General features: G+C 38.5%; 1 protein-coding gene across 2 annotated transcripts in view; it reads right to left on the minus strand.

Annotated features, from left to right (window-relative positions):
• ELOVL5 (ELOVL fatty acid elongase 5) overlaps positions 1-25631 on the minus strand; it is a 90558-nt gene that overhangs the window by 16231 nt on the left and 48696 nt on the right. For both annotated transcript variants that reach the window (XM_069070625.1, XM_069070626.1), the window contains exons 2-3: positions 12899-12964; positions 10352-10539 (exon numbers count right to left, since the gene is read on the minus strand). In XM_069070625.1, coding sequence (XP_068926726.1) covers positions 10352-10539; positions 12899-12956 — 246 coding nt within the window. In that variant the 5' untranslated portion in view covers positions 12957-12964. The remainder of the gene's footprint in view (positions 1-10351; positions 10540-12898; positions 12965-25631) is intronic.

Below are 25631 nucleotides of genomic sequence, written 5' to 3' on the forward strand. Positions count from 1 at the left end.
AAGAAGGCCTGAAGACCCTAATGCATGGACATGTATTTTACCTCACAGGTCTCACTGAAAATTGATGGCTCTAGACGGGTATCCACATATTCAGAAGAAACAAGATAGGTTAAAAAAAAAAGACAGGAACACTGTCTGGCCTACTGTGGGTAAGGCACTGAGAAAACAGAGCTGCTCAAGTCTTACTTTTTTTGCTGATGACAAAAACGGCTAACAGGAAGCCCGCTCAACAAGAATTTTATTAAGCACTAATTACTATGTATTATTTAAGATTAAGGGGATAGTAAGAGAATACCTAGCTATCCCTGATGAATTCTAACCATCTGGCCCTGTTGAACTAAAAACACACACATGCATGTATACATGCACACATACTCACATATATACATATATTATAGATATATAAATATATAACAGCCTAGATCATTAGGCAAACCAGTTAAGGAAGTTGCCTCTAAGATATGACTTCTAGCTTCTTCAAGATAGTAGCTGCTTTCTTGTTTGAAAAGTTTATTTTTAACAAGTGTGGAAACCAAGGCCCCCTGAGGAGTTTAAGGGACTTGCCCAAAGTCACATCTCTCTGTGGGTTAGAAGCTTTAGTTTCTCTTTCAGGGAAGGGTAGGGGGACAACCTGTGATAAGAAGGCTTTCCTGATCACTTTGGACTGGCCTTTCTCAGATTACCTAGATTTTACTTTTCTGAGCACTTACCATAGAACGTAAACTACTTAAGGGCAGGCAGGGTTTTGGGAGTTTTGTACCAGGTGTTAGTTGAATGAATGGATTAAGCAAGGGAAGAGGCAGCCGAGGAAGCAGCTAGACTCAGTGGGCTTTGGAGTCAGAAGACCTGAGTTCAAATCCAGACTCAGACAGTTACTAGCTGTGTGACCCTAGCAAGTCACTTAACCTGTTTGCCTTAATCCACAGAAGAAGGAAATGGCAAATCACTCCACTGTCTTTGCCAAAAAGCAAAATAAAAGGAAAAACACCTCAAGGACAATATGGTTCACAGGGTCAGGAAAAGTTGGGCAGGACTCTAACAGCAGCAACAATAGCAGAGTTGAGAGTAAAAGAAATGGCTTTTAGGCACTGTAAGTCTCCATATGCAATAAGGTGGCCAAAATTCATACTGTCTTTTGAGTTTCTTTACAATGAATATAAATACAGCCTTCTGTGCAGGGTGGGTGGTCTGGATTCAGTGGCGTGATTTCTCACCTTCCTCAGAACCCCTCTGACCACACAGAAAATGTGGGAGGATTTTACAGCCTTGGTTTTTCAGGGAATAGGGCTAAAGTATCATCATTGTGCTCCCAAAGCAGGTTGGAACAGCTCCCCCTTATGTCTACATTGTTTCTCAAGGTTGCAGAATTGATTAAAAAAAAAAAACAAATAAATAATTAAATTGTTATTTATTCTGTTCCTTCCAATGAACCAAGATTATCTTCAGCCATATGTCAATAGGTACCAATTTTGTCAGAATAAAGCCTGTTTTAACTGGTACTAGTGGATGTGATGAGCCTATAATGAAACCTGGCACACATCTCTTCTCTTCCAATGTGTCAAGTTAAATCACCAATGACGGTGGATCCTGGTGTTTAGAGGAAAAGTATTGCACCCCTGACAATAGCTGGCCTCTGACCAGTTTGATGAACAGACTCAAACCTTGCCGTTACAAAGTCTGCTATGGTGAGATCTGGGCATTTTAAAGCCAACATTTCATTTCTCCACAAATTAAGTCATTAGGTATTCGGGTATTCATTCTGTCTTAAGACTCTTTGCTTGGCATCTGGACAAATCAAATGGATTTTTCAAGCTTGACAGCTACAGGCACTTAAAAAAAAATACACAGAACTTCTTGGAATGCTACCAGAAACAAAAGTCAAAAAACAAACAAAAAAAATCTTAGGAAGCAAGGTCATTTTCAGAACTCAGAGGGACTGAAAGGGAACAAACACTGTAGGGTAGGACAAAGTCTTTCAGTCCTATCACCACTGCTACCAAGGGCTGAATGAGAAGGCAGGCTTTTGTCTGTGGCCTCTGCATTTCCAGAGACATACACTGTAAGGATGACAAGGCAGGATGTCCTCAAGAGAGCCATGAGTGAGAAGTAGAAATGTGGTGACACGAATACAGCTGACAAACTACTAGGAACTTATCCTTTCCATGACTCCTAGAAGCATGGAGTCAGAAGGGGTCTTAGCTGGTCCATCCCTACTCCCATTTAATAGAGGAGGAAACCAAAAAGTAAAAAGGGGAAGTGATTTGCAAATAAATTAGAAAGGCTATTAATGGCAGGCCAGGAAAGGTAACCCAGGTCAGCTGACTCCCTGGTCTCTAGGTAACCTTGAAATCCGGATCCTCATCACTCTGGCTTGTCCGGACAGCTCTAGAGTTGTCCTCAGCTTTTTCTATGAAACATGCCCTTACAAACATCTTTACCATGCTGCCCAACACCAGTAGGAAGTACCAGTGGCCAATACCTTTAGGAGAAATTTTATTTGGGGCTGCCTATCAGTCCTCTAAAGTAAACTAACTTGAGTGGCATCACTGAAGAATAAGTCCAGGTGGAGTGTGAGGTTTTGAATTACAACTGTAACTTGTGCAAGGTATACAAGGATGCCGATTAATGTCCTTTAGCACCAGTGACCCAAGGGAGTGTTTGTTTCTGTTACCAGGAACCCCTTTGAGCCATAATTGAAAATGATTTCAGCTAAGTCAGGAGACCTAGTTTTGTATCTGAGAAGCCCTTAGAATCAGGCACAGAGAAACAAGAAGTCTTGTAAGCCCAACCTAAATCTGGTATGTGTGGCATTTTGATACCTAACCAGAGTCAGGTTGCAATACTTTGGGTCTTTGAGGGCCTCCTACTTTCCTGAATTTGTTTACCACTAGTGAACAGTTCTCTTTAGAGTTTCCTTGCCTACTGAGGGTGTGAAGTGGTGGTTACTACAGTTACTGTTAAATACATTCCTCTGCAAAAAAACAGAGGGACCCTATCCACCTATTCTTTCTTGTCTTTCAAAGTAACATGGATAAACAAGGGATTGAGAGAGATGCTGCCTACCAATTTTTTCTCATCTTTCAAAGTAAGTGACTGAGTTTGGAGATGCTCCTGAATCTCACAATATATTGATATCAACAAACATTTATTAGATGTCTACTATGTGCCAGGCACTGTGCTAAGCAAATGATACAAAAAGAGGCAAAAGACCGTCAGGGAGCTTGCAGTCTATGGGGGACACAACATGCCAACAAATATATACAAAGTAAGTTATATTCAGGATAAGTAGGAAATGATTAACGGAGAAAAAAAAGGTAAAATTAAGAGGGATTGTAAACGATTTTAGTTAGGACTTAAGAGAAGCCAAAGAAGTCAGTAAGTGAAGCTGAGGAGGGAGCATCTGGGCATGGGGGACAGCCACAGAAAATGCCCAGAGTGGAGAGATGGAGCGACTTGCTTGTGGAACGGCCAGGAGGCCAGGTCACTGGGCTGGAGAATGTTTGATGGAATAAGGTGTAAAAAGATGGGAAAGGTAGTATGGAGAGAGACATTAGATCTCAAATAGTGAAATGTGTATATTTAGTTGCTGACCCCTCTTTCTGATACAAAGTACCTTTTTTCTTTACCCAAACTCACTCAATGCATTTATTTTCCCTTTATCTTTCCTACTTTTCTGCTAAAAATTTCTTAATAAAGAAACTGGGGAAGGGAGAGAACTTTCATTAAACACAATGAGCTATTAAAAAAAAAAAGAAGCTAAGGCAGAATGAACTTGCTGGACTTTCAAGGTAAAGGAAGAGCTAAAGATTAAGGACATGGGTTGGTATTGCAAGGGACAAGAGGAGCCATCTATTTAGAGCTAGGAGGGACCTTAGAGGCCATCTAATCCAACACCTTCATTTTACAAATGAGTAATCTGAGGCCCAAGAGATGTTAAGTGACTGGCCTACGGTCATACATATTGAATGACAGAATTTGAACTCAAGTCCTCTGACTTCAAATCCACTTCTTTTCCCACAGGACTATACCACCTCTGGGGAGACTTTACTAGACATTTATTGACCTTTAAAACCTTTCTGTACCCTTTGTTTCCACGACTGTTAAGTGGGAAATGAGTCAGTCAATATGCATGATAAATACATTTTTCAAAATGCAATTTAAAAAAAAGGAGGTAGCGTAGTGTGGTCAAAGAGTGATGAATCTGGAGTTAGAGGGCCTGAACTGCAATCCCAGCTGTGTCACTATTTCTCTGTGTGACCTTGGGGGAGTCCTTATCCTTCTGTGGGTTTCAGTTCTTTTTCTATGAAAGGATGGGGCTGGACTAGGTAATCTTTAAGGTTCCTTCAATCTCTAAATCTATGTTCCTATGAAATCCAATAATCAAAGAGTTGAGAAAGAGACTTTAGGGGCCACCAGGATCCACCCATTGCTGAACAAGAATCCCTCTACAATACATGCAACTCACAGTCATGCAATCTTTGCAACCAACAAAAATGGGAAAGGCCTGCATATCTGCCTTTCAAGGAGTCAAGAGAACAAAGGGAACTGTGCCAAACCCTGTGTACTTGGTACATACATGTTTCTGCCACGGCAAAGTAGCAATGATATATGCAAGAAATGCATCATATGTCAAATCCTTTAAATACTTAAAAATCTCAATTTCCTAAAATTGCTGCTGCTATTTTAAGAACACCAAAAGGCAAGGCCAGAAAACCAACAAGTCAATTTAGAGAGCAGTGAGCTTCCCAAGCCACTACTGTTCAATTCTATCATGATACCTTTGAAAATGTGCAATAAAAAAGATGGCCTGTCAGCTTGGTCTAAAAGAGCTTTTGTGCAAGTACTAATGGGATGCTATTAATATCCCTGTACGTCCTCAAGAGTTCAGAGAACACAGATAGATTTGACTGGCTAATGAGTCCATTAAATATGTATACCATCAAATGTTCCAATTACTTTCTTGTTTTATAATAAACAAAATCACTTCACAGATCTTAAAAAAAAGCTACAAAAAATGTCCTTTGATACACACACATACAAACATATGCTCAAACCTTTCTATTTAAAATATTAGCATTTGTGATTTTTTTTTTTGACATTCTGAGAGGCAAAACATATTTTTTTTTCTGGAAAAAATACAAATTCCATTTGTTTGGCATTAAAGCCTTCACATCCTCTACTTCCAGCCAAACTGACTTATACTTGCTGTTTCTCATGCAAATGCTTCCATTCCTACTTTTGTGCCTTTGCAAAGGCTGATTCCCTACCTCTACTCATAAACAGTTAAGGGTCTGCTAAAGTCCACTCCCTTAAAGATAGGTTTTCCTAATTCCCCTACTTGATAGTGACCCCTAAAGTAATTTTGTATATATTTTATATTTACCAATCTGAGACACTGCCCCCCTACTCCTCTCCCCTCCACCCCCCCGCCCTGGAAATGTAAGCTCCTTTGTTCCAGGGGCAAATAATTAAGAGAATATATACTTTTTGAGGGCAGGAGCTATCCCAGTTGTATTTGTATCTGCAGGACCTGGCACAAAGAAGGTCATGATGCTATTTAACAATTACTTGACATCTAAGAGTAAAAGAACACACATACTTTGGTGCTTTTAATTCATGAATTCTTTGGAACAACAGTGCCAGATAAGGTAAAAATGGCGTTCAGGTACTAGTGTGTATATCTGTTTTCCACTCCTGGCTACTCCACATACTCCTGATGGAATAATTCAGCTCAGAAACAGTAAGGGGGATGGTTACAGAGGAAATATTCCTAAATACAAACATCTTGCAAACTATACTATATCTTAACCTGAAGTTCCAATTCCCCTTCTTGGTTCAACCAATGACTGACTTCAGGTTAATTTAGTTTAGATTGAATTTTAAGATTTTTTTTTTCTAAATCAGTACAAATGGAAGATTTCATTTTTTTCTCCCAGGAACACACTCTAAAATAACAGTCAATATCCACCTGAAAGCAGTGGCTCTTAAGTTGAGGCAATAGATAACGAAAGAGAAAGAACACCAGATTTTGAATTGACAGGGAGGGCAGGGGGTCCTACCATCTACCATTAACTGTGTGACCAATGCACTAAACCTTCCTTGAGGTTCTTGTTTCCTCATCTATAAAATGGTGGGAATAGATCAGGTGACCTCTAAGGTGCTTTTCTTTTTTTTTTTTTTTAAAGCAATTGGGGTTAAGTAGCTTGCTCAAGGTTACACGGCCAGGTGTTTCTGGGTGGGTGCTAAGTGTTTGAGCCTGGATTCGATCCCAGGTCATCCCAACTCTGGGGCCGGTGCTCTTACTCGCTGTGCTACCTGGCTGCCCCCTCTAAGGTGCTTTTCTAAATTTTAAATTTACTATAACTTCTAAGTTCTTTTCCCTCTTTCTCTTAGTAATAATCGCATTGGCAAAACCACATCTAAATGATGAACCAGATTATAGTCTACATTTTAAAATTTAATTTCATGGTCTTCAAATGTAATTTTAGTATTTTTTCCCATATCTTACCCCCAACTCCTTTCTCTTGGTAACTGAGTCTTAGGTATCCCAAGACCACTTTATCCTTCCTTTCTTTTTCCTTCTATAGCTCTCCCCTATACTGACTGAAAGCTGATTCTTCCAGTTCTTCAAGGCTGGTATGGTTTCTTAACACAGAATTAAGGAAACAAAAATCTTCACAAGCAAGAAGGCAAGACAAGTCTTCCCTGTTCCTTAATGGTCAACAGAAAAATGAAGACCTTAACCCTACAATGCCTAGTACAGCCTGGAAAGTGATTTGGTGACTGCCAAGTCTACCCAGGATCATGTAGAATCAGACATAAATTCACCTGGCACACCAACATCCATTCTAGACGAGGAGTATCAGTCCTTGACACCTCAAATGCACTTATGGAAATCACAGCCTACTGTATTTATTCAAGTATTTTCTCCTTGTTCTGGTCCGTATTGTTTTTTTCCTGAGTGCATCCCTGATCCACCTCCTCCCTCATTCCCTATATAAAACTGAAGAAGACTATAATATAGTGTGGTTTTCTCACTTCAGATAAATACTAACCTTCTACCCTTTCCCCTAATTTTCAAAATGAAGGGTAAGAACAATAAAGGAGGGGTAAATGGTCTTAACTGCCAAAAAGCAAGAAAAATACTTTCAGAAAACTGACAGGAAGAAAATTATGTTGTCCAGGGGACTCTTTTCACCAGTATGGATCAGACTAAAATATGAAGTTCCTCCCAAACTTTTAATCCAAGATACTTAAAAAGTTCTAAGTATTACTTAAGCAGGGCACAGGAGGAAAAATTCACTTCTGATCACATGGGTACTATAATGCCTCAGTTTACCTAGTCAAGCAGCAAGTTTATACACAATTCCCTTTCCTCTTTATAGTAGTAGTATACCTGCTGAAAAGAGGATGAAATAAAAAAAAAACCCAATGACAACAAGGAATATATATAAGCTGTATATTGTCCAGAAGGGCAATCATGATGGTGAACCAGATTCTGATAATACCATATGAGGATCTGTGGAAGGAACTTGAGAGGTCTAGAAGATAAAACTTGAACCAAAGGTTCTTAAGCTTTTTGTATCATGGACCTCCCCTGGGCAATCTGATGAAACTTATGGACCCCTTCTGAGAATAATTTTGTTGACTAGGCTCATAACTGAAGGAAATGTTGAATTTCAGTTAGAGGTGAGTAAAAATACAAATACATATTTTTTCCCCATTCATGGATTCCCTGAAGTTTGTCCACAGACTCCATCTTGGGAGGTCCATGGATAGACAGGAGAGCTGTCTTCAAGTATTTGAAGGCCAGTCAAGTGGAAAAAGGATCAGACTTGTTCTTCTTGCCTTCTGAGGCCAAGAGCTAGTATCAATAGGGGAAAGTTGCAGAAACAAATTTTGGCTGATGTTAAGGAAAAACTTCCTCATATTGACAGGCACCCAAATGCAGAATGGGCTGCTCTGGAAGACAGTGGCTTGACTAACCAAAGCTACAAGCAAAGCTGGATGGATAAACACTTGTTGGGTGTATTACAAAGGGACCCCTTTACAGGTATGGGTTGGACTAGTTGCTCTCTGGAGTCTCTTCCAACTTTGAAATTCTGTAGTAAGAAAAATGCTGGAGAGCTATAAAGTTTTGTCAAATATATTTTTACCTGCCTATCACCTAATATTTATTGTATTAATTTGTTACTGATTTGGAATTAAGATCTGAAGTCTCTTCTAAAATACACTGGCAAAATATAAAAAATGCTCAATTTATAAAAAGGAAGAGAAAAAAAATTTAAATTTTATACTAAGGAAAAAAATAAGTATGCCAAATAACTTCTTGGTTTTTTGTTTCTTAATCTGGAAGTGTATTTTTAAAAGTTGTAGAATGTTGTTGTACAGACAAAGACACTATCTTTTGAATTATATAAACAAAAGTTTCCTTAAGTAGATGGCTCTATCATCTATGAATGTAAATGGGAAAAATAAAGCATTTACTCAAAGGAATCTGACTGTATTGTTGTTAAGTCCCTTGTATACTGATCAATGTTCTGCACACATTGCTGAGGCCAGGAAATCCCTGTGAATAGGCCCTGCCTCCAATCCTCCAACATCCATCACAGAGGCTAATTAAACTTCCTTTGTTCTAGAAGAGGACAAAAAAGGAAAAAAAGGTGAGGGCTTTACATGATATTAACAACTCATGTTAAATTACAATTTAAGGTTATATGGGGTCATAACAAATACCAACAAAATGAGAGTATATAGTAAAATAAAGAAACTTATCTGTCTTTTAATTTAAAATTATCTTTGTCATTTATAATACTTTAATTTAGTAGCTTGTGATTGTAAAGTCAATAACTTTTTTACATTTACTTAGGGTTTGATTAAACTTAGCTGTTTTAGTAAAGAAATCTACTCTACAAAATAATTCTTTTATAAAAAATAAAAGAACATATCTATTCACAATCTAACTACACAGGTTAGACTGGTCTGTAAAAATATCTGTAGAAGAATGTGATTTCTTAATTAAACAGAATCTTTTACAGTGGGGCTTAATAAAAGATCTATTTATATAAGGGAAAGATTTTATCTACCCAACTTGGATGAATTGTAGAAAATTCCATTTTTCCACCAGCATAAATCACATATTAAGCTCTAGCCCTCTCCTTCAAATTCTTCTTTTTTAAATGTTTTGGTCTTTATTAATTTGTTTGTTAAGATTCAGTTCCACAATTCCTTGAGTTTCAAATTTTCTCTCCCTTCCTCCCCTCCCCCCTTCAAATTCTTTACTCTCTCAAGAGTTAATATCATACTTCAATACAAAGAAGATGAAAAAATATAAATGTGAGAAATGGAAGTATTGAATACATTCTCCATTACAAAATGGTGGCTGGAGATCAGTCTTTCCTAAACCTACAGAGGGGAGAGCTCTGCAGCTTTCCTCTAAGAGGGTGGAAGACTATTTTACTCTTGTCCTAGGAGTCACAGAAAGCAAGCTATCTAGCCCCTGGGGCTCAGAGGCAGATAGGTACATTCCAGGGAACAGGAGAAATAAAGTGGGTTTAAGATTGGACTTGTCCTTTTCATTAAGCTATAGCACTTCCTCATAAACAACCTGATCTGATGAGCTCTTGGTGATGTAGGAGAAATAACCAAATCTGAACTGAACTCAGTCTATGTTTCTAGTGAATGCAAAACCTAAAACCAGGCCTTTCTCCAAACTTTAAAAAAGGATATCAATCTTAATATTCAAATCACAAGTTATTTACTTTTATCTGCTCAAGGGAGTGTGCTCACATTTAATCAAACCAAAAAACACCTACTCCCCAGGATCCCTTTACATTCATAAAAAACAAACAACAACAAAAAAAAACCCAACCCCCAAACCCCATCAAAATGAAATCAGAAAGCAACAATAATTTATTTGGTGCTTATTATTGTTAATAATTGTTTAGCTTTCCCCCCCTTTTTCTTAGGTTTGGCCTAAATTTCCCCCGAATGCTTCTGGCGTTGTAAAAACTCTTGGAACAATCCATTGTAAGATTCTAAATGTTAAAAATGTGATATGTTAATCATTAACTAACTAAAAGTCCAAACCCATTTCATTAAAATAATAATAAACAGCAATACTGAAAGCAAAGAACTGCTTTCATATCCTTCTTTCTGTAGGGGATGTTTGTATAATAAAGACACCTTGCGTGTTTGGATAAAACCAGTGAAAATAGGTATTTCATTAGCATGACACCTTCTCTCTGCTTCCTTTTCTTTATCATTTTCAGGTCAGCAACATGTAGTCAGACAAGAAGGGAGTGAAGAGTAACAGTCACAAATAAAAATGAAATCTCAATCCATCTCCTACCTCATAAAACATATATAGAGACAGCAGCGTAAGTCCAAGGTTATAAACCACTAGAATGCCCCTGCAGGAGACTGGCTGTTTATTCTGCATGTATTTTGGTCCTAGCCATACGATTAATAAGTATAAGACAGAGAAGACAAAAGTAGGTATATAATTATCCAGAAGAAACCACCCTTTTACACGGGAATCTGAAATAGAATAAAAAAAAAAGAAAAATATTTAGTGAATGGAAACAAATAGTACAGATATTAAAATAGTGGAAACATGTCAAATATTTCTTCAGAAAGGAATATTTCTCATTTTTTTATACTGGTCCCTTTAGCAGAAGGCCATTTTAATAAAAACACAAACAAAAACACCACCTACAGTATACATTCCCAGGTGAATTTCCAACAAGTTTTATAGACAATAAATTTCCTCAAGGATAGGTTCTGAAACATGTGGGAATGGAGATTTTATTTAAACTTGTTGCTAAGAGAAATAATTCATCCAAAACAAACATTCCTTTCCAAAGAAAATTTTTAAAGTAAATTAAGAGAAGGCCAAATACTACATTTAAACTAGGTCTTTAGAACTGCATGTAGAGAAGGAAGACAAAATCAAAAAGTGGTAGCCTTTGGAATTCGGAAGTTGATCGTGCAGGCCCTGTCTCTGTTTGTGTGGCCAGCAAAGCCAAGCCCAAGAGGAGAACTTCTAAGTTAATGATGTGGTTACCCCTAAGTAGGTGAGGAGCAGCTATTGTGAAAATACTCAGAGAAGAAACTCAAGAGATTTAATAGCAGCAAAATAAGTAGAATATTTTAAATGGGCAGAACTGAATGACTAAAAGCAATAGAAAAAAGGAGAAAATGGATAGAAGAAGAGAGGGCAACAAGGCTCTTCTGATGCCTGAAGACCTGGGTTCTGAGACAGGCTTCCACCCAAGGTGTGGCCTTAACCAAGTCACTTCCCCTTCCGCAGGCCTGTCTTCTTGTCAGCTAAATGAGGATTGCATCATCTCTGTCCCTTCCAACTCTAAAATTCTATAAACCAATGATCTAAACTGGTGAGTTGAACATGTAGATGTAGGAGAGGAGGCAATGGTGCTGTCACAATTCCATTATCAGGAAAACCAATCTTCCTTTCAATTTACCTTAAGATACAAAGTAGTTGCTCTGTTTATTAATGATATCGGAGGTCCTTTCCTGTGTGGAAGCTTGTTTAATCACTTCACAGCTATTCTTTCATTTTCTACAGCTCAAAGAAAGACCTAATTTAAATTTGGGGTGCCAAATTGCAAACTGACAGTTTTTCTCTATTTAACAATGAAATTGTATGGGGCGGCTAGGTGGCGCAGTGAGTAGAGTGCCGGCCCCAGAGTCAGGAGGACCTGAGTTTGGACCCGGCCTCAGACACTTAACACACCCACACACACACAAACCTAGCCATGTGACCTTGGGCAAGTTACTTAACCCCAACTGCCCTCCAAAGAGCAAAAAAAAAAAAAATTGTATTATTTGTCCTCTACTTATTTTGATAAGGTCCTCCAAAAGGTAGGGGAAAGGAGCAAAGTGGATATTCAGTGTGATACAATAGAAGGAATACTAGCTCTGGGGTCAAAACCTGAGTTACAGTTCAGACTCTGACTTCCTCTACTACCTATGTGTTCTTTGGAAAAGTCACTTAATTGCCTTGGCATCCTCCTATGTAAAATGAGGGGGGCTGGATTAGATGATCTTTGAGGTCTTTCCCAGATCTAGAGCTGATGTTATTAAAAATTTCTTTGGAAATTTATTATTAAAAACACTGTCATTCAAAAATCAGGAAAATGCCCCACCAATGGATACTGCTTCTCTTGTTAAAAAAAAAAAGAGGGGGGTGGGGTTGAAATGTAATGTTTATATGAGTAATTGTTGGAAGATATATTTATACACACACATATACATACATGTATATGTATATATACACATCTGAATTCATGTACTCATATATACATACATACATATGGGCAAATAAAACACTAGAGACAGGAAAAGAGTAATAGAAAATGAGAGGTGACATTCTATACATACATTTACCATCTTGCCATGATTTAAAAAAGGAGGGTATTTAAAAAAATAAAATGATGAAAGAAGAAGAAAAATAGGCAAAGGCTTCACTTAAACTCTTGGCCTGCCAGCCTCTGCCTACACAGGACTCCTACCTGGTCAGGGCATTCAGCAATATTAAAAAGAATTCATTGGATTGAACCTGGAACTTACAGTTCCAGTGACAATGGTAAAGTTGTCAAAGTTGTACAGCCACAAGCTTTGGGGGGGCGGGCCCTAACCTTGGTTTTTAGCTAAAGTCAGGAATTGCTGTGGTTTCCTCCCTGCTCTGACAACCATATAACACTATATAACTTGCTAAATTATAGGGATTTCCAAAAGCTCATGACCACAGTTTCATCCAGAATACAGAAATAAACCTGCCTTTTTCAGGCTAGAGCAAGTCCTAGCATCTAAACGGTTCCTTAAACATAGCTATACAAGTGTCTCTAAGAAGGAAAAAAAAATTTTAACACCTTACCTCTTGGTCCAAGCCATGCCTGCATGTAACTATTAAGTGATGCATCAAATGCTTCCATTTTTTACTCTATTAAGAGAAACAAAATAGACATTATTCTTCATTCAAAGTGCCTACCTATTAGGAGAATCATAAAGCATTTATCTGAAAACAAATACATCTCATAGCTTAATTTCTCTTCAATGCATCGAAAAAAATCTACAAAAACAACTTAAATACAGTTCTATCGCAGATGCCAAAAGGATACAATCCTTAATTAAAATGCCAGCTTTCCAAACTTTCTCAGTTCCTCAAGAACTCTTTCCCTGAAGTTGAAATCTCATTGGAGAAAGAGGAATAAGAATAAGTAATCATTCTGAGCCGGAAACATGACTAGCCAAAGAACAGAAAAGAAACAAATGCAAAAAAAAAAAAATGGGACTTTTTTGTAAAGACCAAAACTTTTTTTTAAAAAATGAATTTATTAATGTACTTATCTTTGCAAGGGTTTTATTCACTCCCTCCCACTGCTTCCCCCACTGAACAATTATAAAAATAAAAAAAAAAAAGAATGAAACAAATATGCGTGGTCCAGCAAAACAAATTACCACACTGGCTATGTACAAAAATATATGTCTCATTCTGCATTTTAAGTCAATCACCTCTGTGTCCAGAGGTGGGGGGTGGAGCTGCCTGCTCCCTCTGCAGTGCTCTTAAATTTGTGGCACAGCGTTACATTGATCAGAATTCTAAAGGTTTTCATAGTTGCTTTCTTTTCTCTACAATGTGTTCACAGCATAAATTGTTCTCTTTATTCATTCACTTAACTCTGCATCAGTTCATAAAGGACTTCTCGGTTTTCTTCTCAAACTGTCCATTTTATTTTATTTTTAAAGTAAATCAATCTGGAACACTACAGAGCTGTAAGAAATTATGAGAGATTGGTTTTAGAAAAGACTCGCATGAAATAATGCAGAATGAAACAAGCAGAGTCAAGAGAACATATTTTATATAGTAATAGCAGTACTGTTCAAAGTTACTGTGAATGACAAAGCTACTCTGGGTAATATGATCATTCAGATCAACTATAAAGGACTTACAAAGGAAAATGCTACCCACCTCCAGAGAAACAACTGCTATATGGAAGTACGTTTTGTATGATGTCACACACACACACACACACCCCTTTTTTCATGCAAGGTGGGGTGGGGGAGAGAACCTGGAACTCAAAATGCAACAGAAGAAGTAGGGGAAGGATGGAGGGAGGGAGGGAGAAAGGATAGTAGGAAGGAAGGAATCTTCTCTCCCCCCCACACACACATACACACAACTTCATGATTTTCTAAATATGGTCACACTACCAAAGTTTTTCAGTCTTTCAGGGACTATTGCATTAAACAAAAACTACTGAAAAGGCAGAACTGCCAGAAAGCAAAGATAATAGGGAGACAGCAAGAACAGATAACCCTTCCATAACTAGCTTCAGTACTTGTCATATAACCATCCCACTTGATTAATCTCTTCTTAAAATTTTTAAAAAATATGCTTCACCACTCCGAGAATAAATGAGAATTATTTAATAACTCTGGGGTTCACAATTTATACTAAATCTGACTAGTATATAAGAAAGCGAATAAATTAAGGGTCAGCAACCATGACTCCAGAGAACTAAATGACCCAAAGCATGCTAACTACCTCCCTGATGGAGAGAAGATGCGCTCAAGATACAAAGTGAGATGAATTTGGATACAGACAATGCAGGAGTTTGCCTTATGTTTGATTATGTAACACGTTACAAGGACAGTGGATACTGTTTGTCTTTTGTTTTTCTGATTCATGGGGGGAGATAAGGAGAGTGGGGCTAGGGATAAGGCTGCCCCCTAAAAAAAGGTCAGTGATGCATTTTTAAAAATGCCTTGGGAAAAAAAAAACAACAGAAGAAAGGTCGGAATGAAACAGATAAGCAGGACAACTCTGAAAAGCTACACACACACATACACACAATATATACATACACGTGTATTTTCACACTGCTTGCCTTCTCAAAGAGTGGGGGAGGGGGCAGAAGGGAGCAAGAGAATTTGGAGCTAAAACAATTCTAAATGAATGTTAAAATAAAAAATTAATGGGTTACTATTTAACAAAATAAATTAAAATATATTTAAGAAAAAAAAGAAAACTATATACTATGGGTTTTCCTCACTTGGAGGGTGCTCCTCTCATGGTCTCACCCAGACACTGAGTGGGGGTGTGTGGAATAGGCAGAGGGCTGGTTTATGTGCGAATGTATTTATTATTCCTGCCTTTGTGTCCCCTTTCCTGTTTAAGGAATAAGCCTTATAGGAGGATGTGTGGTTTTACGTACGACCCCTATTTTTCATGTCTTCTCTGTGTATAGAGATGTTGTGTGAGCAGTAATTCATTGCCAGATCAAAGGATGATGCATTCACTGTATTCTCTCAATCTAGTTAAATTCAGCAAGCATCCATTAAAAAACCTATTATGTGCTGTGCACTATTCTTTTGGGTTTACCCCCACCCCCAAATTCAAGACCCTTTAAGGAGCTTATACTTTACTAGGGGATGAACTATTTTTGTTTGCCCTGAATCCTACCTTCTTAATACTACATCTACAATGGATCCCCTTCTTAGCCCTTCCAGCTCCGACTTCTGGTATTCTTGACTTGGGCCTAGCAAACTCTGACTAACCTCTTGAATGTGTTACTTGGCTTCCTGTTTGCTTTGTCTGTTTCTCCTCAGATCCTGATCTGTACTCCCAACTCTCTCTGTTTATAGGATCCTAACTCCAGGTTGCTATGTTTTTCTGGATGACTGATTCTGGATCCACCAAATCATCAAGTTGTATCTGTCTCCCTTGTCCTGAACTTCTGCAGTTGACTTTTTTTTTAAAACTGCTTTGCACTTATTCCAATTATATTACATCTTATGAGTCAGCTTTCTGGTTTAACCTGTCCAATATTTTTAGATTCCAATTCAGTTATCCAGCATGTCAGATGTAGCTCCAATGTTTTATAGCAGCTAAAAATTTGCTGAGTATGCTATTTATGCCTTCAGTCAAGTCAATGGTAAAAATGTTGAACAGAACAAGGTTACAGATGAAGCCTTGGAGTAATCCATTGTGTGACACTGGGCAAGTCACTTAACAATGAAATGCTGCTGTTCTTTCAACTTATAAATTGAGGGCATTTGTCCGGTTAGCTTAAGTTTCCTTTGTGCTCTAAATCTAGGATTTTACTATCTTTTCAAGACATCCCTGCAGGCTGACATCAAGCCCATTTAATATCAATATTTGGTTCTAATCATTTAAAGCCACCAATTCACAACTTATCCACAGAAATGTTGCTAGAGACAACTGAATACAGTGATTTTTTTTTAATCCAGGGATAATGGAAAAATACTGGAAACCAAGGAGATGCCCATCAATTGGAGAATGGCTAAATAAATTATGATGTATGAATTTAATAGAATTCTAATGTTTGCTATAAAAAAATGAAGAAAGTGACTATTTCAGAGAAACCTTGAAAGACCTGTATGAACTGATACAGATTGAAATAAGTAGAACCAGGAAAAAAATTTATACCAAAGCACTCACATAGTAAAAATGAACAATTGTGAAAGGCTTAAGAAATGTGATCAGTGCAATGACAGCCCTAATTCTACAGTACCAATGATGAATGCTCATGACTTGACATAGAGGGGATGGACTAATAAGCAGAATGAATCATGCAGTTTCAGACATGGCCAATATGGGAATTTGCTCCTTTTCTCTCTCTCACTGTGGGGGAAAGGAGCTGTGAAGGAGAAAAAATGATAAAAGCTTGATAACTAAATAAAACAAAATTTTAAAAAAATGCTGTGAAATTAGAACAATCAAATTTGATTCTGAAGAGACATGAGGATACTTCTCCCTCTCTTTGAAGAAGGGGGATTATGGATGTGGAACACTACATATTATTACTGTTGGATGAAGTTGATGTGTTCATTAGTTTTGTTGATTACTTTTCCCCTTTGTTACAAGGGATGGCTATCTAGGTGAGGGAGGGTAGAGAGTACTATTGGAAAATGAAGGTGGTAAAACAAAAATTATCAATTTTCTTTTAAAAAGGAAATTGTTATGCTTGTGCAAGGGAGAGGAAGCCAGGAAGAGTTGGCAGGTCTCTAGTATTCTAACCACCCCATTGCTATCTCTCCTTTAAAAGGGCAATTACTTCTCTTTCAACACTGACATAAAAGCAAGTCATTCTCTTTCTATCTTCTTCAATAATAAGCCCTATACAAAATAGCATCTACCAACCTCTCACACTCATATGGGGTTTCAACAATGATCTTGGTCCATTATGGGGACTGGAAGAGGAGTCAAGTCACACCCCAGTGTTATGGAAATACGGCTCAAACCCTACTGCGCAAAAAGAACACTTGCTCCTTCTTTCAAAGAAGTCTTAGCTCCTCAATAACTGATCCAGTTTTAGAAGACTTACCTACTATATTAGAATACAACTTGAATTTCAAAAATTTAATTTATACAACTTCTCAGAAGCAGACTTATACAATGAAGAAAAAAAAACAGTAGGATTTGGAATCAGATGACCCAAGTTCACATTTCAGCTTGTGTGACTTTGGTGGGCCACTTTAACTGAGACTAGTTTCCTCAGTTGGTAAAAATGAGTAAATTTAACTACATGGCATTTTAGATCCCTAACCTATGATTCTTTAAGATGGGATGCATTTGTATTAGGGAGGCAGTATCCTAGAGTCGAAAAGAGGGATGGGCTTGGTATCAGGAGAATCCTGGGTTAGATATTTGTACTCCCCTCTCATCTAGACCTTTCTAGACAGTAAAGTTCCTGTCAAAGTTTAGCTCAAATTTATTGGGGGAGGAAGGACAGTTGCCAGAGAGAACAATGGTGACTTTTTTTTAATGTGTCATTCAATTCTTTCAGTAACCATTTATAAAACACCTACTAAGTGCCAGGCACTGTGCTACGTGCTGTGTCAATAAAACAGAAAAAATACAAGAGAACAACAGAAGATTCAGAAGGGGATACAAACAAGTAGGGTAGAGATGATATAACCATGTTAAAGTTGACATATACTTTAAAAGATCCAATAAGGTATTCTTGATAGATCATGATTTCATGTATAATTCTTTTTTTTCTGTCCTTTGTACATGAAGATATTAAAAGTAGGTTGACTGCCAAATTCTTATTTTAAAAAATATTAAAACAAAAATTCAGTTCAATTATCTCCTATATGAAACCTTCCCGGATAGTCTTAGCTGCTTGTTTTCACAAAAACCTTGTTGCTATTAGTAGACTCTTTGTGACCCCATTTGGAGTTTTCTTGGCAGGGAGACTGGAGTGGTTTGTCATTTCCTTCTCCAGCTCATTTTACAGATGAGGAAATTGAGGCAAACAGGGTTAAGTGACTTGCCCAGGGTCACACAGTCAGGAAGTGTCTAAGGCTGGGTTTGAACTCAGGAAGATGAGTCTTCCTGACTTCAGGCCTGGCACTCTATCCACTGCACCACCTAGTTGCACACATACCTATACATATGTGTATGTGTGTCTCCCAAGAGGAAATGTAAGATTCCTGAGCTAAGGGACTTTGATTCTCATCCCTCCATTGCCAATACCTAGCAAAGAGTAGGCACTTAATAAATGCTTGAGGAGGTTTGCTAGCTGTGGGACTTGGACAAGTGCCTTACTGTCCCTTCTGTAAAATGGGGAAGCTAATATCTTACTCACCTCAGTAATAATGTCTTACTCACCTCAGGCTTGCTGTGAGGATCAAATAAGATAATGGATATAAAGGGCTTTTCAAATATTCAAATGCTTTATTCTTAGCTTTTAGAATTCAGATAATATTGAGATATTAGTAATATTTTAGATTCTTCAGAAACCACCTTACGCTTCCTCATCAGTCTGAGACTGAAAATGAAAGGAAGATGCAATTATCCTGAAATTACTAGAGCACTTGAGACATGTACGGAAGATTCTGTAAGAGCAAGTGGTAGCCATATTCCATCTAAACAACTTAAGGGAAGAAATTCTGATATTTCCTACTTTGTTCCCACCAAACGAGAACTATACATTCTGTTTTATACCCCTGCTACGACAATAACATGATTGGCTTCTATGTTACAGGCTAATCCTGCTTCAATGGTGCCATGAACCTGGCATGCCAATGGCATAACTAGCATCCATGTTACTGGCTAAAATCATACCCATGAGTTCATGCATGTGGTGGTTACTCTTTTCATAGTGCACTCTTATTCCTGACTTCTCATCCTATGGGATCCTCGCCCATGTCTTTCAAGGCCTCCTGAGGATTTATCCCACATACTGGCATAAGAGATGGATTAGTTCTATCATACTAATTTATATTTTATGTAGTTGTTTTTTTTATATAGACACAGGCCAATGAACATCAATTCGATTCAACAAGCATTTATCAAGCACCTGCTAAGAGCAAGGTAGTGTTATTTCCCCAAGGTCACACAGCTAGTGTTTGAGGTAGGTCAAACCCAGTACCCTATCTACTACACCATACTGCCTCTGCCTCTCAACAGTGGACTCTGTGCGACTCCAGCTGTTTTACCACACTTGGAGTAACTATCCCTTCCTCTCCTCTCCTCCTTTTTCTGGATAAATTCCATCAGAACGCCCAGGAAAACTGGGTTAGAGAATAGTCTCGGCAACATTGGTTTTACTCTCGGGAGCTTTTGTGTCCTCTGCAGAACAGCCTATCCTTTCACTCTGGCACACCCACAAAGAAGAGAGAAAGGCTGGCTCCCAAGGTGTCATCACGTAGGTCCTGCTAACCTTCCAAAAGATCTGATAATTGCCAAACTACTCCACATTCACTGTGTCTAAGACCTTGGGGAGCCTGTAACATCACCTAATACTTAAGGTTTCCCCAGGCATGCATACAACACAGGGGGACTTCAATGCACAGGGAAAGCCTCCTAAAAATAACCTCCCCCCCCATCAAAATAATTCTCTACAAAGAGATTTTACCTGGGGTTCACTCCCACCTTTCAAGAGGATCAGCTGTACAACTTTGGCCCAGATGCTGTTTCTTCCTTCTTTATGGGGGAATCCCAGTATGGCAAAGAGGCTGGTATCCTCCTGAGGGCTACTCGCAACAGATAAAGCTTTCTTGTCTCCACCCTCAGATACTTTAGTTTCTTCTGTCCTCCCACCCCCACCCCATATACCAAACAACTGTGAAAAGACAACTAATAGGGCTTAAGTACTAGCTTGGTTCCTTATCATCATCATTAATTCAAACCATGCTTTGGGGGCTTGCAGTTCATGGGTTTTGCTATATTACCACAGTATTATTTTCGTAGAGCACAGAACCATTTTAGCCAGGGAAACACTGCATGTACAGTGGAAAAAGTACCTGGATCTGGGGTCAGGAAGCCTGCATTCAACTGCTTACCTTACCTCTGGTGTGTCACTCAATCTCTCTGGGCCTCCTGTTTCCTCATCTGTTAAATGAGAGGGCTGTGCTGGGTGACCTCTAGGTCCCTTTTGGCTCTAATGTCTACGATCCTACAAGCTGAATTTATATTGTTATGTTCTGTTATAATAAATGGATTCAACAATAGACCAATAGGTCATACATCAAATGTTACTATAAGTTTAAAGGAAAAAACAGAAAGACTTTAACCATGTCACCATAAAATGCAGAATCATGGGTAATGCCAAGAGAACACAAAATGGCAAAAAAAGGCAGTTCTTCAAAGACAAAGACTGATGTGAGAAAATCCATCCATGTTCAGTATCTCCTGGCATAATGTTGCCAGGTGAGTCATCTCTGTCAAAGATACAAGTGCTTTCACTCTGATCCAACATCAGATAGACCCCTTGTGACATGCCTGAGGAGAGGTAACACAACAAGCCTCTTGTTACTGATATGAGCTCACCTCCTTCCTTCCTTCCATCCAAAATGCCCAATAAGCACAAAAGCCCCTTCCCTCCCCCCCGCAAAAAAACTTAGGAAAACAGGTTAAGAAAGGAGCCAGAAGAAGGCCTCGATTTCATTAAATGATTCTGACACTATTCCCTACATTATAATGACCCTAGCTTAGCCCCAAGAAGTTGAGAAAATGCAACTCTCTCCCTTTATCACTGGAGAGGTAAGAAGGATGAAGAATATTGCATATACTGTTAGACCTGGTTGATAGCATGTCCTGTTTTGCTGGACTGGGTTGTTGGTTTTTTTTTTTTTGCCTCCATTTTTATTTTCTAAAATCATTTTTTCAGGGGCGGCCAGGTAGCACAGTGAGTAAGAGCACCAGTCCCAGAGTTGGGATGACCTGGGATCGAATCTGGGCTCAGACACTTAGCACCCACCCAGAAACACCTGGCCATGTAACCTTGAGCAAGTTACTTAACCCCAACTACTTAAAAAAAAAAAATCTTTTTTTCAAAGGAAGTCTCACTGGAGAGAGGAAAGCCATATTTGAGAATAAAAATGCTATAAAATCAAAAGATTTTATAAGATTTGTTTTTAAATGAGCAAGAAAAAAGGCATAAAAAAGAGTCAGAGTCAGCACATGAAAGGAGACTGCTCTTAAGTCAGTCAACAATCACTCACTAACCATTTTTTTCTGTCACAGACAGACTTTGGCAGTTTGGTAAAGTCCAAGGATCTCTTCTTATAATGCTTTCAAGTGTATAAAACAAAACATATAGAATAACAAAGGAAACCAATTGTGCTAAAATAGTTATCAAAATATTAAAGGCAAAATTTTATGAAGAAACCCTGCAATAGAGTCATTTTTGTGATAGGCGAATAGTTCAAGGAGGAGGATATCTGTTGCTAATTTTACTTCATGTGGTCCTACTTTGCAAACATTAAAGTACTATAGAAATGCTAGTAATTATTATTATTGTTGATAGAGGAGGAAGAGGAGGAACAAACCAGTTAAAGAAATTTTCTGGAGTAATTCTGTTCTTCCTGACAAGACTTTCTTAATAAGTTGTCCTAAGAAGAAACCTCCCCTTCCCAAGAGGCAGGCAGAATCTCATTTGTATTGCTTTAAAAACAGACCAGAAAAGTCCACACTGCCTTCCTTATCATAACCTGCTTTGTTACTTTTGCATCTCACACAGTTAAGTTAAAAATGAGAGACAGAATTGATCCTACAACTAGAGGGGAAGGTGGTATGGGGGAGGAGGGAGAGGTAGGGATGAAATTTCCCTCTGGTTTTCTCTCTTCTCATTCAAATTCATTCCCTTTAAAAACAGTCTGCTTTTGTCTCAAGTAGGCATGGGAACATTCTTTAACTCTGCTGCCAATGATGCCACAAAAATTAAACACTGCGTCGACTCTGTAGTCCCAACACAGGTTCCTGAATTTAAAACAGAGGGTTGTAAGCTGGAAACAGCAGATACTGGGGCAAGATTTGTGTGGGGAAATTAACCACATGTACTCTGATCTCCAAAAATAAAAGGTATCATTTATTTCCAGGGATAGTTAAATGACAGCAGCACAATTCAGTTCAACAAATATTTCTTTACTCCCTACTGTATGCAAGGTACTTGTGCCAAGTACAAGAAGGGATACAAAAAAAGAATCAGGCCTGATACTTAGTCCCCGAGGTTAGGCACCTTGGTCATGGAACTCCAGAGTCTAGGGAAGGAGATGAGACATGTGTGTGTGCATGTGCACACGTAACAATGGCCTAAATAATCTGGAACAAAAGTAGCGTAATGAGATGATCTCTCTAGAAATGGTGACATTCAAAGACATGCGACAATAATGTGGCTACTAGAAAAAAGTCATGGAAAGGTTTCTCCCTTTCACATGGTTTGATAACTCTGATGCACTGTTATAATCCTGCTTTAAACGTCCATAATTTTAACTTCTAGCCCTTAATCCCAGAGGCCAGTTTAGGTCCTCTGTTAGTCTCCAAAAAATAATTAAATATTCTATTGCATGTCTTGTGGACTGCAGAAACTTTAAATTCCAATCAAATATTAAAGACCTTGGGTGAGTATCTGGAAAAAGGGTTGTATTATTATGGCTACATTATGAACCCCTCCCCCTACCTTAGGCTAGAGAATGGTGCAAATAAAGTCAGGGTTAGGTTTGATCATTCTGTGTGCCATTACTATATTCCCAGGCCACAAGCTATACCCGAAGGAGCCATCTTGAAAACATACATATGCTACTGAGCTTGAGAAACAATGAGTGAATGAGCCAGGACAGGTCTGTGCAAGCCCATCTCTGTTACTAGGAAAATAATAATAATTCAGAGTACAACTGCCACTCCTGGTTCTAGGTAAAACTATGAAGTAGGTGAAATATGTTTTCATTTTTCCAGCTTCACAGTTGTCAACTAAGCAACCCAGAAATTTGCTATTTTTTCATTTTTTTTTGGGGGGGGTAAGGAAAGGAGGGAAAGGGGGAGGCTGTGAAACTCATTCACCCTGAAGAGTAAATGGCTAACAGTTAACAAGTACAACCTCTCCTGTTTGAGATTTACATTTTAAACAGGGACTAAACTAAATCCTTAAGGGTGTAATTATGTGGCCAGTGGATAGAATGTTGGACTTGAGGGGTCAAGAAGACTTGAGTTTAAATGTGGTCTCAGATACTTCTTTCGCTGTGAGACCCTGAGCAAGTCACTTCACCTTGTTTGCCTCAATTTCCTCATCTGTAAAATGAGCTGGAGAAGGAAATGGCAAACCCCTCCAGTATCTCTGCCAAAAAAACTCCAAAAGGAGTCACGAAGAGTCAGACACACTTGAAACGACTGAACAAATCTTTACGATAAGGTTTCTGATACCATCGACTTGATCAAGCGAGAAAGATTTGGAGATTGGGAGGTTGGAAAGACTTACTTAAAAAAAAATCAGGCCACTTGGGCCTATTCATAGTCTAATAACAACTCACTTGGGGTCATTTTTATGAATCTATTATCAATTTGTTGTTATTATAGTTAAACAGACCACAGGACAGTTAAATTCTATTAGAAGAACATTTAAAACACCCTTCTACAAAGCAGTACTAAGGCCATGTACTTATAACATCTAAAACGTGGGGGTAGATGATAAGGATGATAAAAGCAGTTCTTGAATTACTACTAAAGATTTATGTTAATTTGCCAGAGTGCATTTTCTCATAAAAACCATGCCCCGTGCTATGTGCTGCTCTCAAACAGGGGTTCTTAACTTGGGGTCAGAACCTTGGATTGAGAAGAGAACAAAAGTGATAGATGGGGGCAGAAACTCTCCAGGAGAAGAGACTCAGGAAGAAGCTGGTGAACTTGTAAAAAAAAGCACCGAGGTAAGTATGGTAAATTGTACTTTTCTTGGTCTAGCACCATATCTTGTGGTGACCCTGATACTGAACCATTTCTCCTTTCCTAAACTTTGAGAATTTCACCTCTGACTATTCTGCTTTGAGTACAGGTTAATTAGAAAGTGTCAGAACCCTGACCCTGGGTCTTTCTCATTTCAAATAGGATCCATCTGGACTAAAGAGAGATAAGAGTGTTCTTATGGTTAAATGAACATTTTGGGCTGGAAAGTGAAGAGGAAGAATGAGAGAGAAAGCTATAAATGTGCACTGCAGCTCAGGGCCTCAGTATAGTTCTTAATCTACTCTAGTTTAGCTCACTTCCATCCATCTCCTTTCCTCCTTTCCCCTCTTCCTCCCCCCCTCCCCCCCAGTCCCAGGCAAATCAATTAACAATTAACTTAGTGTCCCAGGTACCTCTCTGGGCCTAGAATCTGCAAACTTTCTCTGTAGAAATGAAGCTCCCTAAACCATGGAGTGGAAAATGTTTACCAAACTAAACAAAACTACGAGCTAATGTTAATATGTGGTTTTTCAAGTCAATATGTGGCCTATAGGGACCTATTTCTAATTGAATTTGACAAGTGTCTTACACCAATGAAATGACTGATGTGTAATCACGACCCCCCCACCCCCCCGCCTTTTTTGGCTCCATGATTATATCTATGTAGAGCTCTATCTGCTGGGGACCATTTCCTACCAACGGTTGCCTGAGCACTAACGACTTGCCAAGGGTCACGAAGTTTGTTACGTATGGGAGGTGTGGTTGAGCCCAGGCTGTCCAGGTTCTGAGACTGGCTCTCTGAGATACTACTCTACCCAAAACATACCACCAGATATTAAGTGTCTGAATGAATCAAACATATAAGCAAACAAACCAGAAAAGCAGCTCATGATTTTTGTAAGAAAAATCTGTTCTGAGGAAACAAAATAAAGAACTCCATTCATCATAACTGGGACCCCTGTTCCCTCCTTTTGAATAAGTTTAGTTTCATGAATTAAAAAAAAAAGCTCTGCCCCTCTCCCCTGATTAAAACATCAACATGTTTACTTTGCTGTAAAGATTAAAATATAAAGTACAGAACTCCCTGACTGTTGGTTGTTTAAAATAAACAAAACACTTGTTTCCTAAACCCAATTTGGAGCCAAGAGGATATAATCCCAACTCTGTGACTTACTACCTATGTGCCCTCAACTAATCTCTTTCTCTGAAACTCAGTTTCCTCCTCTGTAAAATAAAGGAACTGGATTGGTGGCCTACACATCCCTTCCTGCTCTAAACGTCCTTCCTGCTACTGGATCTCCAGCAGGTGCCCAGTATACCTTCTGCTCCAAATTGGTCTCACTGCTCCTGCTTTTCATCTCACCATCTCCATCTCCATCTCCCCCTTCCCTTTCCCCACTTTCATCAAGAAAGCTTGCCC

The sequence above is a fragment of the Petaurus breviceps genome, unplaced genomic scaffold, assembly GCF_028583685.1.
Source record: "Petaurus breviceps papuanus isolate PSGF00001 unplaced genomic scaffold, PetGlider_PUasm1.0 90822, whole genome shotgun sequence".
NCBI classification, from domain to species: Eukaryota; Metazoa; Chordata; class Mammalia; order Diprotodontia; family Petauridae; genus Petaurus; species Petaurus breviceps.